Source organism: Notamacropus eugenii, chromosome 3 (assembly GCF_028372415.1).
Source record: "Notamacropus eugenii isolate mMacEug1 chromosome 3, mMacEug1.pri_v2, whole genome shotgun sequence".
In the NCBI taxonomy this organism is placed as follows: Eukaryota; Metazoa; Chordata; class Mammalia; order Diprotodontia; family Macropodidae; genus Notamacropus; species Notamacropus eugenii.
The window spans coordinates 468,248,741-468,263,585 of record NC_092874.1 but is presented as its reverse complement, the minus strand read 5'-3'; the positions used below and the strand labels follow the sequence as shown (position 1 = coordinate 468,263,585).

General features: G+C 47.4%; 1 protein-coding gene across 1 annotated transcript in view; it reads right to left on the bottom strand.

The window, feature by feature from the left end:
- Positions 1 to 12,230, bottom strand: part of TBX20 (T-box transcription factor 20) — a 72,027-nt gene extending 59,797 nt beyond the window's left edge. Inside the window, exons 1-3 of the mRNA XM_072598858.1 lie at positions 11,518 to 12,230; positions 6,746 to 7,001; positions 3,522 to 3,686 (exon numbers count right to left, since the gene is read on the bottom strand). Of these exons, the coding sequence (XP_072454959.1) occupies positions 3,522 to 3,686; positions 6,746 to 7,001; positions 11,518 to 11,647 (551 nt within the window). The 5' untranslated portion in view covers positions 11,648 to 12,230. The remainder of the gene's footprint in view (positions 1 to 3,521; positions 3,687 to 6,745; positions 7,002 to 11,517) is intronic.
- Between the last annotated feature and the right edge of the window lie 2,615 nt (positions 12,231 to 14,845).

The window sequence follows — 14,845 nt, the reverse complement described above, 5'->3', positions numbered from 1 at the left end:
GGAAGAGGGAGAAAAGGAAGGGATCTGCAAAGGCACTCCTAATAGGGTTTTTCCACTTAAAACAGACTCCCAAACAATCATTTTCTTCAAAGAGCCAGCTGCTGGTCCACCAATAGCCTGATTCGGTCAGTAGCAGAGAGTGTCAATTGCATTCACTTAAATATCTGTGTAGTTATAGACGCTGCTGTGTATATGTGTGAGTGTGTATGTGGGGGGGGGGGTATGACATAAAAATATACATACATATAGACATACATAGGAACTTACCCCCATTGTCTCTCTCATGGGGTAGGGGAGAGGGGCACTAAAACAGCTCCTCTTTCAAAGAAGGTTCAGAGTGTGTGAAGAGGTGGGGGGAGGGAAAAGGGAAGGGAAAAGATGTAAAATGAAGTTTAAATTCTGCCTCTGATACGTATTGGTTATGTGAGTCGGGCAAATTATTTAACCTTTTAGAGTCCCAAGTAATTCTCTCTAATGCTGTTAAATTTCAAAGGAGGTAATGACCTCTCCTTTCCTTACCAAGAAAATCTTGGTCCCTATCCCTGTGTGGGGGGAGAGAGAGAGAGAGAGAGAGAGAGAGACAGACAGACAGACAGAGACAGAGAGAGAGACAGAGAGAGAGACAGAGAGAGACAGAGAGAGAGAGACAGAGAGAGACAGAGAGACAGAGAGAGACAGAGACAGAGAGAGAGAGACAGAGAGAGAGACAGAGACAGAGACAGAGGGAGAGACTAGATCTATAATTGTCATTACTATATGGAACTCCTAAGTGAGGAAAATGCCTCCATCAATGCAGGACAGCACCTTCTCTGCGCCTGATGGCCTTAGGTGCCAGGAGCACTGACTTATCCAAAGTCACACAGGTGGGATTTGTCAAAGGTGGCACTTAAGCTCTAATGCTAACTCTCTATCCACTACATGGAACTCCCTCTCACACATATTTATAATCCATGATATTCACATGTATGTGCATGCGTACATGAGTAGAGAGTAAGGCAGTGAGGCAAGATCTGTGTTCAAGAAGACCAAGAAATCTTATATAGTGTATAGTATACTATAATATAGTATAGCCAAGAAGTCAAGAAGACCTGTATTCAAGACCTGCCCTGGCACATCCTGGCTGGGTGACTCTGGACATGTCATTGACCACCTCAGTACTCCAGGTTATTCTCTTTATAAAAATGTGAATTGAAAAGAAGGTGCTGACCTTTGCTGGTAAAGAGAATCTCCTCAATGAGACTTTCTCCCTTGATCAATGAAAAGCATTGATCCTATCCTTGTCCCCATAGGAACGCCTAACAATGGGGAGGGGGGGGGGCTGCTGTGTTGTCTGTGAAATCCCTCTGGAGCCAATTCTTTTGTCAGTGGGATTTCAGCAAGTGCTCAGTGTCCTCCTCCTGAGCACCTTTTAAAGAGAGAATAACTTCTCTAGGTGAAGGAACAGTCCTTTGAAAGTGCAAAATAGCATATTTCTAGCTGAGAGGGCCCTTTTCATTCAACTCCACATTTTAGAACAATTGGTATGTTATTCAGAAACCGTAGGCAAGGAAACTCATGTCCGGGTGGTTGGGTTATTTGCCCCCAAATCACACAAGTGCAAAGGGTGGGGGGAGAGGAAAGGGTGTGAAGACTTCCCCAGTCCTCTGATTTTTCCAGGCAGCATTTTCCCCACTACACCAAACTGCCTCCCCCACACCAAGCATGTCTAATGTTCCATCAGAACGGCATCCAAATAGCAGGGAGAGTGGGTTCTCTGATAAAATCCTAGCTCTAACACAAAGTTCTAGTTAGACAAAAAGAGCAAATATTCATGCAACTGTTGGGAACATTCTTCCTTTAAGTACTCTACGCAGAATCAAGTTAACTCTTGGTGTTTTGTTTCAGTTGAACTACACAATTGACTTCTGGAACTTTCAGTTTCCAATCAATAAGCCAGCATTTATAAAGCAGCTATAATAAGCCAAGAGCCGTACTAGGTGCAGGGGATACAAGGACAAAATTGGAACAGTTCTTGCCCTCAAGAAGATTGTATATGATTCATGGAAGCAACATATACCCATGTAAGCATTTACAAAATATAGGTAAAATGAACACAACAGTTTGGGAAGGGAGGGCAAACTCTCATTGGTCACTGAACCTCTGCCTCAGTTTTCAGGTCCATTAAATGGGGATGATAATAGAATCTGTCTCTTGGGGTTGTTAAGAAGATAGAATTGGATAATATGTGTAAAGTATTTTATAAACATTAAGGCACTATATAACCTAGTTATTGTTGCTCACTTTCCCTCTAATGAAGCATCTTCTTGCTCATTAGAAACTCCCTTATTTGGTGCCTTGGAACAGTAAATGCCAAAAAAAAAAAAAAAATACACTGCAATCTAAAAACTCTATTTAGAAAGAGTGCCTTAGAAAAGGACACAGGGGCTGCTTGCTTCAACAATGATGCAGAATGGTGGGGATGGGGACAGAAAGTTGATCTGGGAATCATTTGAACCCAGGCAGACTTGAGTTCCCTGAACTCCACTGATGGAGGGTGTTCCCTATAGATCCAAAACAACCACTAACAACAAAAAAACCACCATACCTAAGGATGTAGATCATATTCTTATCCCAATGATTCAGACTTTCTTGGACCCCTCCCCCCGCCACATACATGCATTCAGACCAACACTTCTCTATGACTTAGTAGATGATCATAAGATAATAATGTTAATAATAATGATTAGCACAGTGCCTGGCACATGTGTTTGTTCAGTCGTGTCTGACTTTTCGTGACTCCATTTGGGGTTTTCTTGGCAAAGATATTGATGGGGTTTGTCATTTCCTTCTCCAATTCATTTTACAGATGAGGAAACTGGGGCAAAAGGGTTAAGGGATTTGCCCAGGGTCACACAGCTGGGTCAGATTTGAACTCAGGAAGATGAGCCTTCTTGACTTTAAACTGGGGCACTCCATCCACTTTGACAACTAGCTGCCCTTGCCTGGAACATACTAAAGCTTAATAAAAGTTTATTGATTATCGATCTATTAAAATAATAGCAATAAATCTATTCCCTTAAGATGAGAAAACGATTGACATAGAATAATCTGTTTATGATGTGATCTAACTAAACTAGCAACAAATATTCATTGTAATTAGTCAATTAAATACCAGTTGAGTAATCATATCTTTTCTGTCTTCACTGGCCTCTGATCTCTTGTAAATTTTAATATTGCAAATTCCAGATGATACAGAGGGTTGGGGGAGGATTAGATCAAGGATCCAAAGAAAGGGTGCTGCTTTCTGTCTGTAAATAGCCTCACCCAGGATTAACTCTGGTTTTTAGCAAAGTCAGCCCTCCTGGTTTGCTTGGGTGCTTTCCTCCCAGAATCAGCAGCAGCAGGTTTAAAAACAGACTACTTTAAATCCCCATGCAGAACTCTCTGGGCAGTCCAGAGGAATTCTGCAGATAGCTAAGGGTGGGGGGAGGTTGTAAGCAAATATTTCTCACATGAGAAAACCGGTATCGAGGAGGACAAACCTTGCAGGAAGAGGAGGGTCCGCCTTGCCAGCCACCAGCCAGGACGAGCGGTGGTAGGCATATCTGTATCTCTTGTTGTCCACGGGAACGATATCCATCAGAACGATGTACTTAGCTTCAGGGTCCACCCCGGAAAACGACACCCGAATGGTAGGAAACATTCGCCTTAAACCGGAGGAAAGGATCAGTCACACATGCATCCACAAACTTGGGCTGAAATGGGGGAAGTGATTAATGAACTGATTCCTTAATTAAAAGCTTTGAGGGTGAAGAAAATGATCCAAGGGGTTCTAACAGCTTATTCCCTTGCCTAGCACATTGTTGCCCATCGGGAAGGTCAAAAATTCTCGAAGTTCGCCCTACAATTCCCATCTGGGCTAAATTTCTTGGCTGGGATAGAATTGTCTTTCTCACGTGGGCCGGATTTATTGTGATAGCTGACATTTACAGAGCGCTTTAAACCTTTATCCCACTTGATCCTTCCAGCAGGTAAGATAGGTGCCACAGGTGCTGTCATCCTTGCTCTATAGACGAGGAAACTGAGACTGACAGAGGTTAAGTGACTTTCCAACTAATCATTGCCAGGGTTTCATTCTAAGGGGTCTCTCCTGACCCCTGCTTTTATTTACATAACAAAAACGTCACATACCCTTTCCTAAATACTCCTCCAATAGTTTGTAAACTGCAAACGTCCTCAATTTGTTTTGTTTAGGGTCTTTTATTTCATCCAGGGGGGGAACTCCAGGCTTGGAAACTCTTTTGCTGATGGAATGGTAAATCTGTAATTTACAGTCTCAGGTAGTTGGCTTTGGGAGCCTAGAGGCTTAATTGACTTGCGTCGGGCTACTCAATTAGTATGTGTCAGAGGCAAGACTTGAATTAGGGACTTCCTGGCTCCAGGGCTTCCTCTCTACCCACTGAGTGCCTCCTTCCTTCTCAAGACAAATATTTTTGTGCTAAAATCGCCTCATACCACGACTCCCGAGCTCCAGGGACTCAGAGCACTGATAGGGTCCGAGTACCAGCACAGATTTCTCAGAATGCTTTGATGCTGACATTTTTAGGGGTACCCGTTGAAGTAAGCATTTGTGACCAAGGAGAGAAGAAAGTTCTTTTACAATGAACTTTGGCTGCGGGTTAGGGCTCAGACACAGTTGCTTCAGGATAATGACTTCAGCTGTTTCCAACCACCACTAGAAGGTTTGAGGACAAAATCCACTGACCCATAGCTCTAACCCTGGGCTACCCAAGCAGTGCCCCAACCTGGGCAAGGTACTTAGCTACCCCCCACCCCCGGCAAAATCTCCCTTTCTTTCCTGTACACTTGGCTTTGGAAGTGATGTGAAGACAGACAAATCCAGTTTACTTCTAACTGGCTGGTCCTTAGATGGAAGAGAGGGCGATGGCTTTGGTGCTTGGGGTCCTTGGGCAACCTGTGGAAGCGACTGGTCTTCCCTCGGTCCGCTAAGTGCACTCAGCAGTACCTGGAAACCTGTTCTTCCTAAATCTCTCTACATCTTTCCCCAAGCCAGCTCGCATAACACACTTCGCCTAATATCATCACCCGAAAAGTGAGCAGTCTTTCTGTTCTTCCTTATATGGATTTGTTTTTTTAAATCGGTTTGAACCAGAGTCGAGCAGGAAATGAGAATCTGGGTTCGAGTCCTACTTCTTCTAATTACTAGCTCTATGAGCTTGACCACATTACTCCCCCTAAAGTTTAGCACTTAATAGGCTCTTAATAAAAGCTTGTTGACCTGCTTACTCGACTGAAAACTTGCCTCAGTTTCCTCCTCTGTAAAAGAGGGGAGTTGGGTTCTATCAAAGATTCTTAATCTTATTTTTGTGTGTGTGTGTCACAGATCCCTTTGGCAGTCTGGTGAAACTTATGGAGCCCTTCTCAGAATAATGTTTTTTTAAATGCAAAAAATAAAATTCATAAGAAGACGAAAGAAACTAAAGAGTAATGAAAATAAAGATGTATTTTTCCCGGGCAAGTTCACGGACCCCCTAAAATAGTAAGAATCCTTGGGCCTGATGCTTTGGAGGTCCCTTCCAAGTCTAATTCAGTGGCAAGAATTTGGACTTGGAATAAAAACAGTGTGGTTCGAATCTCGCTCTGCCACGTACTACACGTAGCAACCTGGACCAGTCACTTACCTCTTTAGACCACAGTATCGCCCTCGGTAAAAGCGGGCTTTGTACTAGATAGCCCTGAATGTCTTAGAGCTCTAAATTTAGAATCCATATTATATCGACAACCGCCTATGCAGGTTCCGCCCCGCCCCCTTCCCCCCGCCCAGCCCCCAGCATTACCTTAATTTTTTTTAACTTTTTTTTTTTTTTTAAGTTCTGGAGTAGTCTGCAAACTAGGAAGGATAAATAGGGAAGCCTCGGGCTCCCAGTTCCCAAGGGGTCTGGGCCATTCCGACTGAGGAAATTCCAGTCTGGCGGCGACCGTGATCAACCGGATAAATCCCCGTCTCAAGCCAGCTCTGCCTGCCCTCTGCCCAGAGTCTGTTTTTTTAAGGCGGCCCGGGCTTGCTCCCAGCCTGGGGTCTCCCTGGATTTCGAGCTTCTTCTCAGCTCCCAACTCCCTGCCCTCCCTCCTTTCAGACTTTCCCCCCGAGCCCTGCCTTTTCTGCATCGAGGCCCCAAGGTACCCCTGGATCGAAATACCAGGGGCCTCCTGACAGCTGGGCCTCCGCTTTGCAAGAATGTTGCCCCAGGAATGGCGTCGGCGACCCCCAACAACTACCACCCTCGAGATGATCCAGACACTTTAGGAGATTCCTAACCTTCTCCCCTCCCTCCTGCCTGTAAAGGAGTCTATGCCTAAGACCGGTTTAAATCTTTCCCAAAGCGATGTTTAGGAGAATGGCGTTTTCTTGCTCTGCAGCAAGGGTTCTGTCTACTAGTGTGACTGTGAGCAAGTCTCTCCGTGCCTCAGTTTCCTCCTCCGTAATATGAGAGAGTTAGACTCGAGAGGCTCTGAGGGCCTTCCATCCCTTTATCTAGGATCCAGGATGACTGACCTAGAGCAAGTCTCTGGGCCTTAGTTTCCCGATCTGTAAAATGAGGGGATTGGAGTGGCTGGCCCCTGGGGGCCCTTCCTGTGACCCTCTGAAATTCCTTTCCATTCCTGCCCTGGCACCGCGGGGCTGCTTATTCAGCCCCTGCTCTCCCTCCGCCCGTGTTCCCCGAATACCCCGAGCCTCGGCTACCTGCCCGACTTGGTGATGATCATCTCGGTACCCAGTTCGTGGAATTTATCCCAGAGCTCCTTGGTCTCCAGACTGCAGGCAATCTTGGCCATTTCTTCGCTGGGGACAATGGGGGTGGTGGGGATGAGGGGTTCCGTGCACAGAGAGGAAGGGCTGCCGCCGCCACCTCCAAGGCTGCTGCCGAAGTCGCCGTGGGAGTCGAGCCCCGGGAGGTCTCCGAGGGGCTGGGCGCAGGAAGTCTTCTCCACGAATTGTTCTAGTGCAAAGAGAAGTGGGTGAACTCGGGAAGGCTGCGGGCCGGGACAGATCGGGAGCACGGCTTTGGCGGTAGGACAGTGGAGGCCGGAAGGGCCGGCCCGCAGTGTGAGAGGCGAGGAAGCCAAGGGCAAAGAGCGCCGCGTCCTCACACAGCCGCTTGGGCAGACTCGGGCTCTGCGAAAAAACCCAGGGAGCTCGCTCTCCCGGGCGCTGCGTCTGGGCCACAGGACTCGAGAGGTGGAGGACCAGGTCGGGGACGAGAGGGACTGACAGCAAATGTTTCCGTCAGTCTTTCAAACCATCTCAAGTCTAGACTGAAGTCTTTCGGGATCTTGGAGAGAGACAGGCTGAAAGCCAGACCTGGGGGCTCGGCGACCAATCCCCGCCCCTGCCCCGGTTTCCGCCCTTAGCCCTCTTTACTTCTACCCCTAGGCTTGCCTTCCCTTGGCCTTCACCCATGCCAGCATCCCCTAACAGCTAGAAACTAAAGGAGGTCCCTAAAGCACAATTCTCTGCATCCCCAGAGGGACCCCGGCTGCTCCCAGGGCCACGTCTGTATAGACCTTTCAGCCTACAGCCCTGAGGATGGTGGTTGAAGTAAGAGTATACCGGCTGAGACTAAGGGAGTCGGGCTGGGGGGACTTAACGCAGAATCCCGGGTACCAGGGGGCTAGGGCTGCGGGGGGCGGACAGAGCGCCCGTCCGCCCAGAATAAGGACCAAGCAGGAAGGAGCCTTGCATGGACTGACAAGGAGGGTCCTCAAATTCGCCAGTCACTTTGACAGAACACAGGGGGACCTGCCTAATTGTCTCCATAATCTTCCGATCCTTAAAAAAGCAACTACTTGAGTTTGCAATGTGAAGCAATCTCGAAACAGCTCCCCACCAAGGCCTGCCCTCAGGGTCAAGCAGAGAAAGGAGACCCCAGAAACAGATTTACGATATATCCAGTTACAAATAAAGATCGCCGTGGGAGTCGAGCCCCGGGAGGGGCTCATCTATAGAATGTGCACTTGCTTATATCTCTGTTTTATATTAATATATATTCTATCTATATTATAAATACATGGACAACATTACTATAGTTAAAAGGAGATGGTGTACAATGTTTTGCATTCCTTAAAGGGCTGTATAAAAGCTAGTATTATCATTATTCATGATATGTACATGTCTATATAGATAAATTTATAATATCGGTATAACCCTAATTTACAATATTGATAATAAACTTAAAAAGATGTGTTTTTATACTATGTAAATCTATAACCTATAACTGCGGGGTTTCGGAGCTGCACCTGCAATTTAATGGATATAGGGTGCTCCCAATGGATAACCTTCTACTAAGTTCATCAGCAACTCTTCTCCAACGTTTATATTATAACAAGTTGTATAAACTAATTTGTAATATATGTAATACATTATCATCTTGTGATATATTAAATATGGTAATGATCATGTTATAATGGCAGCTAACATTTTATGCAATGCTTTAGTGTTTACAGCGTGCTTTTAAAAGTATCTCATTTTATCCTTACAAAAACCTGGGAAGATTGGTGCTACTGTTATTTCCATTTTATGGATGAGGAAATCATGACAAACAGAGGTTGTAATTTGCTCATAGTAATATAACTAGTGTAAAATATCAGATTTGAACTCAGGGCTTCCTGACTCCAGATACATCACTCTATCCCATCTCACAACAAGCCTGGGGTGGGAAATGCTACGATTGTTCCCCATTTATTGTTAGAAACCCTAGACAACTCGATTCTTCTCTTTAAAGTCATAACTCCTAAAAATATTTGAAGTCCAAAGAAGCCAGAGAAATATATAATTGAGGTGGGGGAGTGAACTGGACTTTTTTTTATTACTTTCACTTTAAAAAGGAGGGGAAAGGGCAGGATTCTTCCCCCTTAGCCGTCAACAAAGCCGCCTTTTTGGGCCTAAGGGATAGGTGACAGATATCCCATAGAGATCCCCAATTCGTCTCCCTATTATACTGGAATGCTGGGCTACATTGACTGACTACCTGAGGGAGGTCTGAGCCCAAGGGCCTTATTCAGGGACAGGACACTTTTACCTACAGGGGACAGGAAACTGTCACAAACACCACAAATCCAGCAACATTTCATAATCTGAGACTTTGGAAAGTCTGTTGCAGCCTAGATCCCCAAAGAGCTGTCTTCTCTATAGTGGGAAATAGAGCCCCAGAGAAAAGAAAGATCCTGGAGCAGGAGGCCCCTCTCTCACGTCTATTTTGGAGTTCTTAACAACTTCTGACTGCTTAGTCCTTGGTGTCTATGGATAGATCAGTGAGCTGTGTAAATAGCCAGTATAATGGCACTTGGGGAATTTTAGTAATTCTCCCTTGGGATCCTTATTCCAAAGCTCTGGCAGTGATTTCCATTTCTGAGTGTGAATGTCTCCTTTCTCTGTGCATGATTTAGTTCTTTATCTTTCTTTCCCTTCTTTCTCTGTATTTCTTTTCTGTCACTTCTTAATTCAGGACAGAGAGAGAGACAGAGAGAGAGAGAGAGAGAGAGACAGACAGAGAGAGAGAGAGAGAGAGAGAGAGAGAGAGAGAGAGAGAGAGAGAGAGAACACCTCCTAATCTATAAGGTGATATGTCTCAGGTTAAAAAAAATGAACCAGTGTTGAGACTGATGGGGCAAGCGGAGAACCTGCTAGCTGGAGGCAGTCTGCAATAGTACCAAAGCACAGCAGGGTCTCTTTGGAGGATGCCTATCAAAAATAAGAGAGGACCTTATAAAAATAAAAAGACCTCCCATGGACTCCCCTGAAACTAAACATATCTCTGAGAAGTACAGTAGATGCCAGCCTTGAAAGATGATCGAAAATGATGTCAGTGGTTTCCATATTTCCCCCCACACACACACATTTTTATTTTCTTCCGCTGGTAGATTTGGGAAACTCCAAGGAAGTTTCTCAAAGAGAAATCAGAGGGAGCAGAAAAGAGAGGACAAGATGGTTGACTGGGACCGAAGATGGAACCTAAAAAATTGGGGGATCTACAGCAACCTATAGCAGAAATTCTGGAACCAAGCAGCCAGGTCCCCAGTTATTGAGTATGTGATATTCTCTCTCTCTCTCTCTCTCTCTCTCTCTCTCTCTCTCTCTCTCTCTCTCTCTCTCTCTCTCTCTCTCTCTCCCTCTCTCCCTCTCTCCCTCCCTCCCTCTCTCTCCATATGTATGTGTGTGTGTGTGTGTGTGTGTGTGCGTGTGTGTGTTTCCCCTCTCTCATTTCTGCTAAATTTGGATGCTTGGAAAACGAAAGAAAAAGAACCAAAAGGAAAAAGAGGAAGATAAAGAGGGACAGAAGGAAAAAAGGAAGGAAATTTGCTTTCCTTCCGTCTGTCAATTGCTCCTGCCTGTTCTCCAGCTCTGTTAATTATGACGTAGTATTAAAATTATTTCGGGCCAGAATGTTAACATTTCTTTCTAAGGATGCTCCCTTTTTCTCCACCTGGAACCTCCAGCAGTTTGGCCCTGACCTCCGAGCTAACTCTTTCTTACACACGTGAAAGAAGAAACTTCTCCATTCTTTGCCACGGTAGGCCTAAAGTTTGCTATAAATGGCCAAGATTTCTAAATAAACACTGTAACTAAAAGGGGCGGAATTTCGAAAATGGTTACTGGTTAATGTTTTCACCAAGCCCGACGGAAAATGAAGGCAGTTCTAAGGCGATGGCTGCCTGATAACAGGAAAGCTTCTGTGCCGAGCCGAGATCAGGGGTAGCAGGGGTACAGCCTCGTAAAGCAAGTCGTTTGGTTTGGTTTTTAATTCCAAACCTAGTCTACTCTGTTCTGTACCGAGCGTTTTCAAACTCTCCAGAGAAATGTCGCTGGTTTAGATAGTTTGAAGCCCACTTCCAAGAAGAGGAGTGCTAGATCTCTTGGGTTTCTCTCAGCCTATTCTGGCACTGCCCGGGGACTTAATGGACCCGGGAATTCTCTCTCCCAATTCGGGACGTTTGCTAGTCAGCTACTTAGGAACCCAATGGGGGGGGGGGGGGAGGAGGAAAGAGAAGAGCTGCAGTTCTGACAGCTTCAACCTTGGTAAAAGTCAAGCTCCAGGCCGTGAGAACCAAAGAAGAGAAAATCCCTCTTGGATTTCGCAAACTGAGCAGAACCAGGGCGTGGAGCATAGAGCAGAGAGCTCCTAGTGTGCTCCTTGTCATTGCCGAGCGGAACCGTCCCTCCGGGTTCTCTGTATTTCTGCCGAGCTGCGAGTGGACGGGAGGCCGCTTTCCCTAGAGCTCCACATTGCCTTTTCCCCTTACTTAGCCAGGACATTCTTCCATCTAGCCTAGAGCAAGCAGGCACACCAGACTCCTCAGAGCTACGGAGCCAGGAGGGTTGCCCGGCAGACCCATGGCCTCAGAAACACAGATATGAGGAGAACCCCGCGGGGCACAGGCAGGAGTGGGGCACGCCAGGGGTTCTGCAGAGACAGCCCCAGCCTCCGGGCCTTGGGGACTATTTTCTCGTTCACTCACCCAAAGGTTTGATGGTGTTCTCGGAAGGTTCCTTCTCCTTGGAGACGCCTCCGCTGGACATGAGCGCCGCGATGGAGAAAGCGTTGGCCCGCGAAGAGAGCTGTGGCTTGGGCGACGCCGTGTACTCCATGCTGTCACCCGGCGGTCCTAGCCAGGCAGGAAGGCTACGAGGCTCACTCCCAGCTTTCCCCCAGATCAGAGGGGAACAAAGAAAGGGAGATAAGGGAAAGTTTCTAGACAAGCGAAGAGCGGAAGCCAAACGCTGTCAGCAGAAATCGCCCTCTACCTAAGCTTCCCGAAGCCCCAAGGCTCTGCTCTCTTCCCTCCCAGCTCTGCCCCCTCAAAACCCTGCCCGAGCTCAGGAGCATTGAAGGTCAGTTAAGCAGACCTAAGACCGCACTGGGTGAGAAATGAGGGTCAGTTCGGCTATTGGCAGCCGGATCGAGGGAGGCCAGCGGAGGGGGGCGGTGGGCAGGGTGACCTGGGGGAGTCGGGAAGCTCCCGAACTGAGGAAAACCTTCCGGGGCGCAAATACCAGGGATTTAGTGCATGCCTCTGGCCCTTAGTGCCCTTTGGCCTGGGCAAAGGCAGATGGTCCGTAGCTGCCGAGACCTGCTGCTTGGCCGAGTTTAGATGCCCCTGCACAGGCTATAGAGCGGGTCCGCAGCGGTGGCCGGGGCAAGCCTGGAGGGGGTGGCCACTGCACCCAGGCGCACGCTCTTCTGCACCTTAATTTGCCGGAGGCTGCGATCCTATCGGTCTTCAGCCAGTCAGCGCCTGCCGACGTCACCAGCTTCCTGATTCAGCCGATAGGGGCTGGGAAGGAGGAGACCTGGAAGGTGGAGGGAGGAGGAGGGGTGTGCCTGAGCCCCAAGCTCTCAGAAGCAGTTCACTTTCTCACCCCATGTTGGGAGGGGGAGAGGGAAAGAGAAGGGGAGGAAAGGACCCCGGCTCTTGGAAGTACTGAGGATCCTGGGCCCGTTAGAGGGATCTCAGCTTCACAGTTGGGCTTTCGTAGCCGGCTCATTACACTGTGTATGAAAATCTTCCAAGTAGCAGCGCTAGCATAGGGTGGCAGGCCAGTGGGCACCAAGGTCGTGCCAGCGCCCTGGATGATTTTCCCTTGGGCGTCTTAGGAAAAGGCAAGGAGTTGGCTTGGCCCGAGAATCGGGATATTGGGAAGGGAAAAAAAGGAAGTCGAATCTCAGGGACTCTAGGAAGTTACAACCAACCCAGTGTGTGTGTGCGTGCGTGGGGGTGACCCCCTCTCTTTTTTCTTCCTTTTTTCTTGTCTGAACAACGTGCCAAAGTAAAGTTTGGACGTACTGAAGCAAAAACCAGAGTCACGGTCCCGAAGTCAAAGCAACCTGCAAAAAACCAAGTCTTTTTGATGAGCGGGGATGCCGGATGAACCTCCCGGGGCCTGGGGCTAGATTTTCGTTAGGGAAACACCTGGCAAAATAAACTTTTCTTGAGAAGTCTAGGCTCCTTGTAGAGGAGACGGCCACCTCCGCGGCAGCCCCTTTGCCTCAAGACTGGGACTAAGGCCCGGCAACTTGAGCCGGCGTCCGACTGTCCCTCGGGCAGGCTCTGATCAGACTGGACGAAAAGCGGGGGATCAAACCGTAGCCAGTCCAGAGAGGGGTCACGAAAGGACCCATGTCCGTCTCTTGCCTGACCGGGACACACCTGTGCTCCCAGCGGTCAGAAGGACCAACTAGTCGCAGTTTTTCTCAAGTCCTCGCTTAGATCAGAACCTTTTAGGAAATGGCCCGCCTTTGATACAAATAACTGTTATTCTCTAGATGTACTGGATAATCCACTTCGTTTGGCGCGATCTGATTCTATCTACGGGTGTTTCCAGACTGACTCAAAACCCGAATCAATGGTCACATACAAAGTGCAAATACGCTGGCTACCTGACCGCTCAGTGGAGGAGTAGAGCCCGATTGAAATGTAAGGAAAAGCAGCCAGGTGCAGAGGTACCCCGCCACCCTTCCTCCACACCTCTACATTTCCTCTCCTATAAAGAAACCCAAGGAGAGAAATAAAATCTCCAAATCATCTTGGAAGGAGTTTGAGGAAACAAACGATATCTTCTGAAACCGCGGAGTCTGAAATGCCTGGAGCCTGAGACACTGGTGTCTGAGGATTTCAGTCTCCACATTACTAGGGCATCCATGCCTGTATCCATCCTTCCTTCCAGACGTTCACGCCACTTCGATGGATCCATGATGTTATCTATGTGGTACTACCTCCGATAGGGCAGAGGGAGGGGGTGGCAGAGACAGAGAGGCACAGGGAGATAGGCACAGATAGAGAAAGAGACACAGAGAGACAAAGACAGAGACGTAGAGATACACACAGAGAGATGTCCAAGAGTATGGACTGATTTGATTGGCAGAGGGAATTCCGGTTTGAGGAAATTTCGTCTGACAATACAGGTCGGCACCTTCTCTGAAGCGTTTTAGAGAGTTTCCTGGGAGTGTTTTAAAGTTAAGTGACTTGCCCAGGATCACACAACCTGAAGCCAGAGCAATCTTCCTAATTCCTATGCCACGGCGCCTCTTCTCGACATAGGTAAATATTCTGAGAAATGAATATTACATATGAGTGGTATCTTGGGATATTAGAGGCAGATTTGCGCTTAGCCGCCAGTCCAACCCCGCCTCCCTCCTCATTTAACAGCAAATAATAATTTGCCAGAAGCAGCCTGGTGTGGGCAGCTAGGTGGCACAGTGGATATAGCACCATGCCTAGAGTCAGGAAGACCTGAGTTCAAATTCGGTCTTAGATGCTTAATGGTTGTATGACCATGGACAAGTCACTTAACCCGGTCTACCTCGCTGGAGAGAGAAATCACAAAGTATTCCTGTGTCTTTGCCAAGAAACCCCAAATGGGGTCATAAAGAGTCGGACGCGACTGAAAAAACCACTAAACAACACCAATAAGGCGGTAGTGTAGAGGACAGAGGCAACCTCGAAGTCTAGAACACTTGAATTCCAGTCCTGGCTTTGACAAGAACAAACTGTTCCTCCTAGGTAAGTCCCTTAATCTTTCGGTGTGGTGGAGGTGAGAGGCAGGATACTGGACTTGGAATCAGGAAGACCTGGCCCCAAATTTTGTCCGTGATATTTAGTACCTGTGTGACTGTGGCCAAGTCACTCAATTTCTTTATACCTGGCTTCGATGACTTCTAAGATCCTTTCCAGTTCCAAATCTCTGATTGGATTCTAATTTATATATGAGCTTCTGGCCTCCATAGATAGATAGAGCATGTTTCTATAGGATACCAAGGACTTTGCTCATCTAATGAAATCATAACCC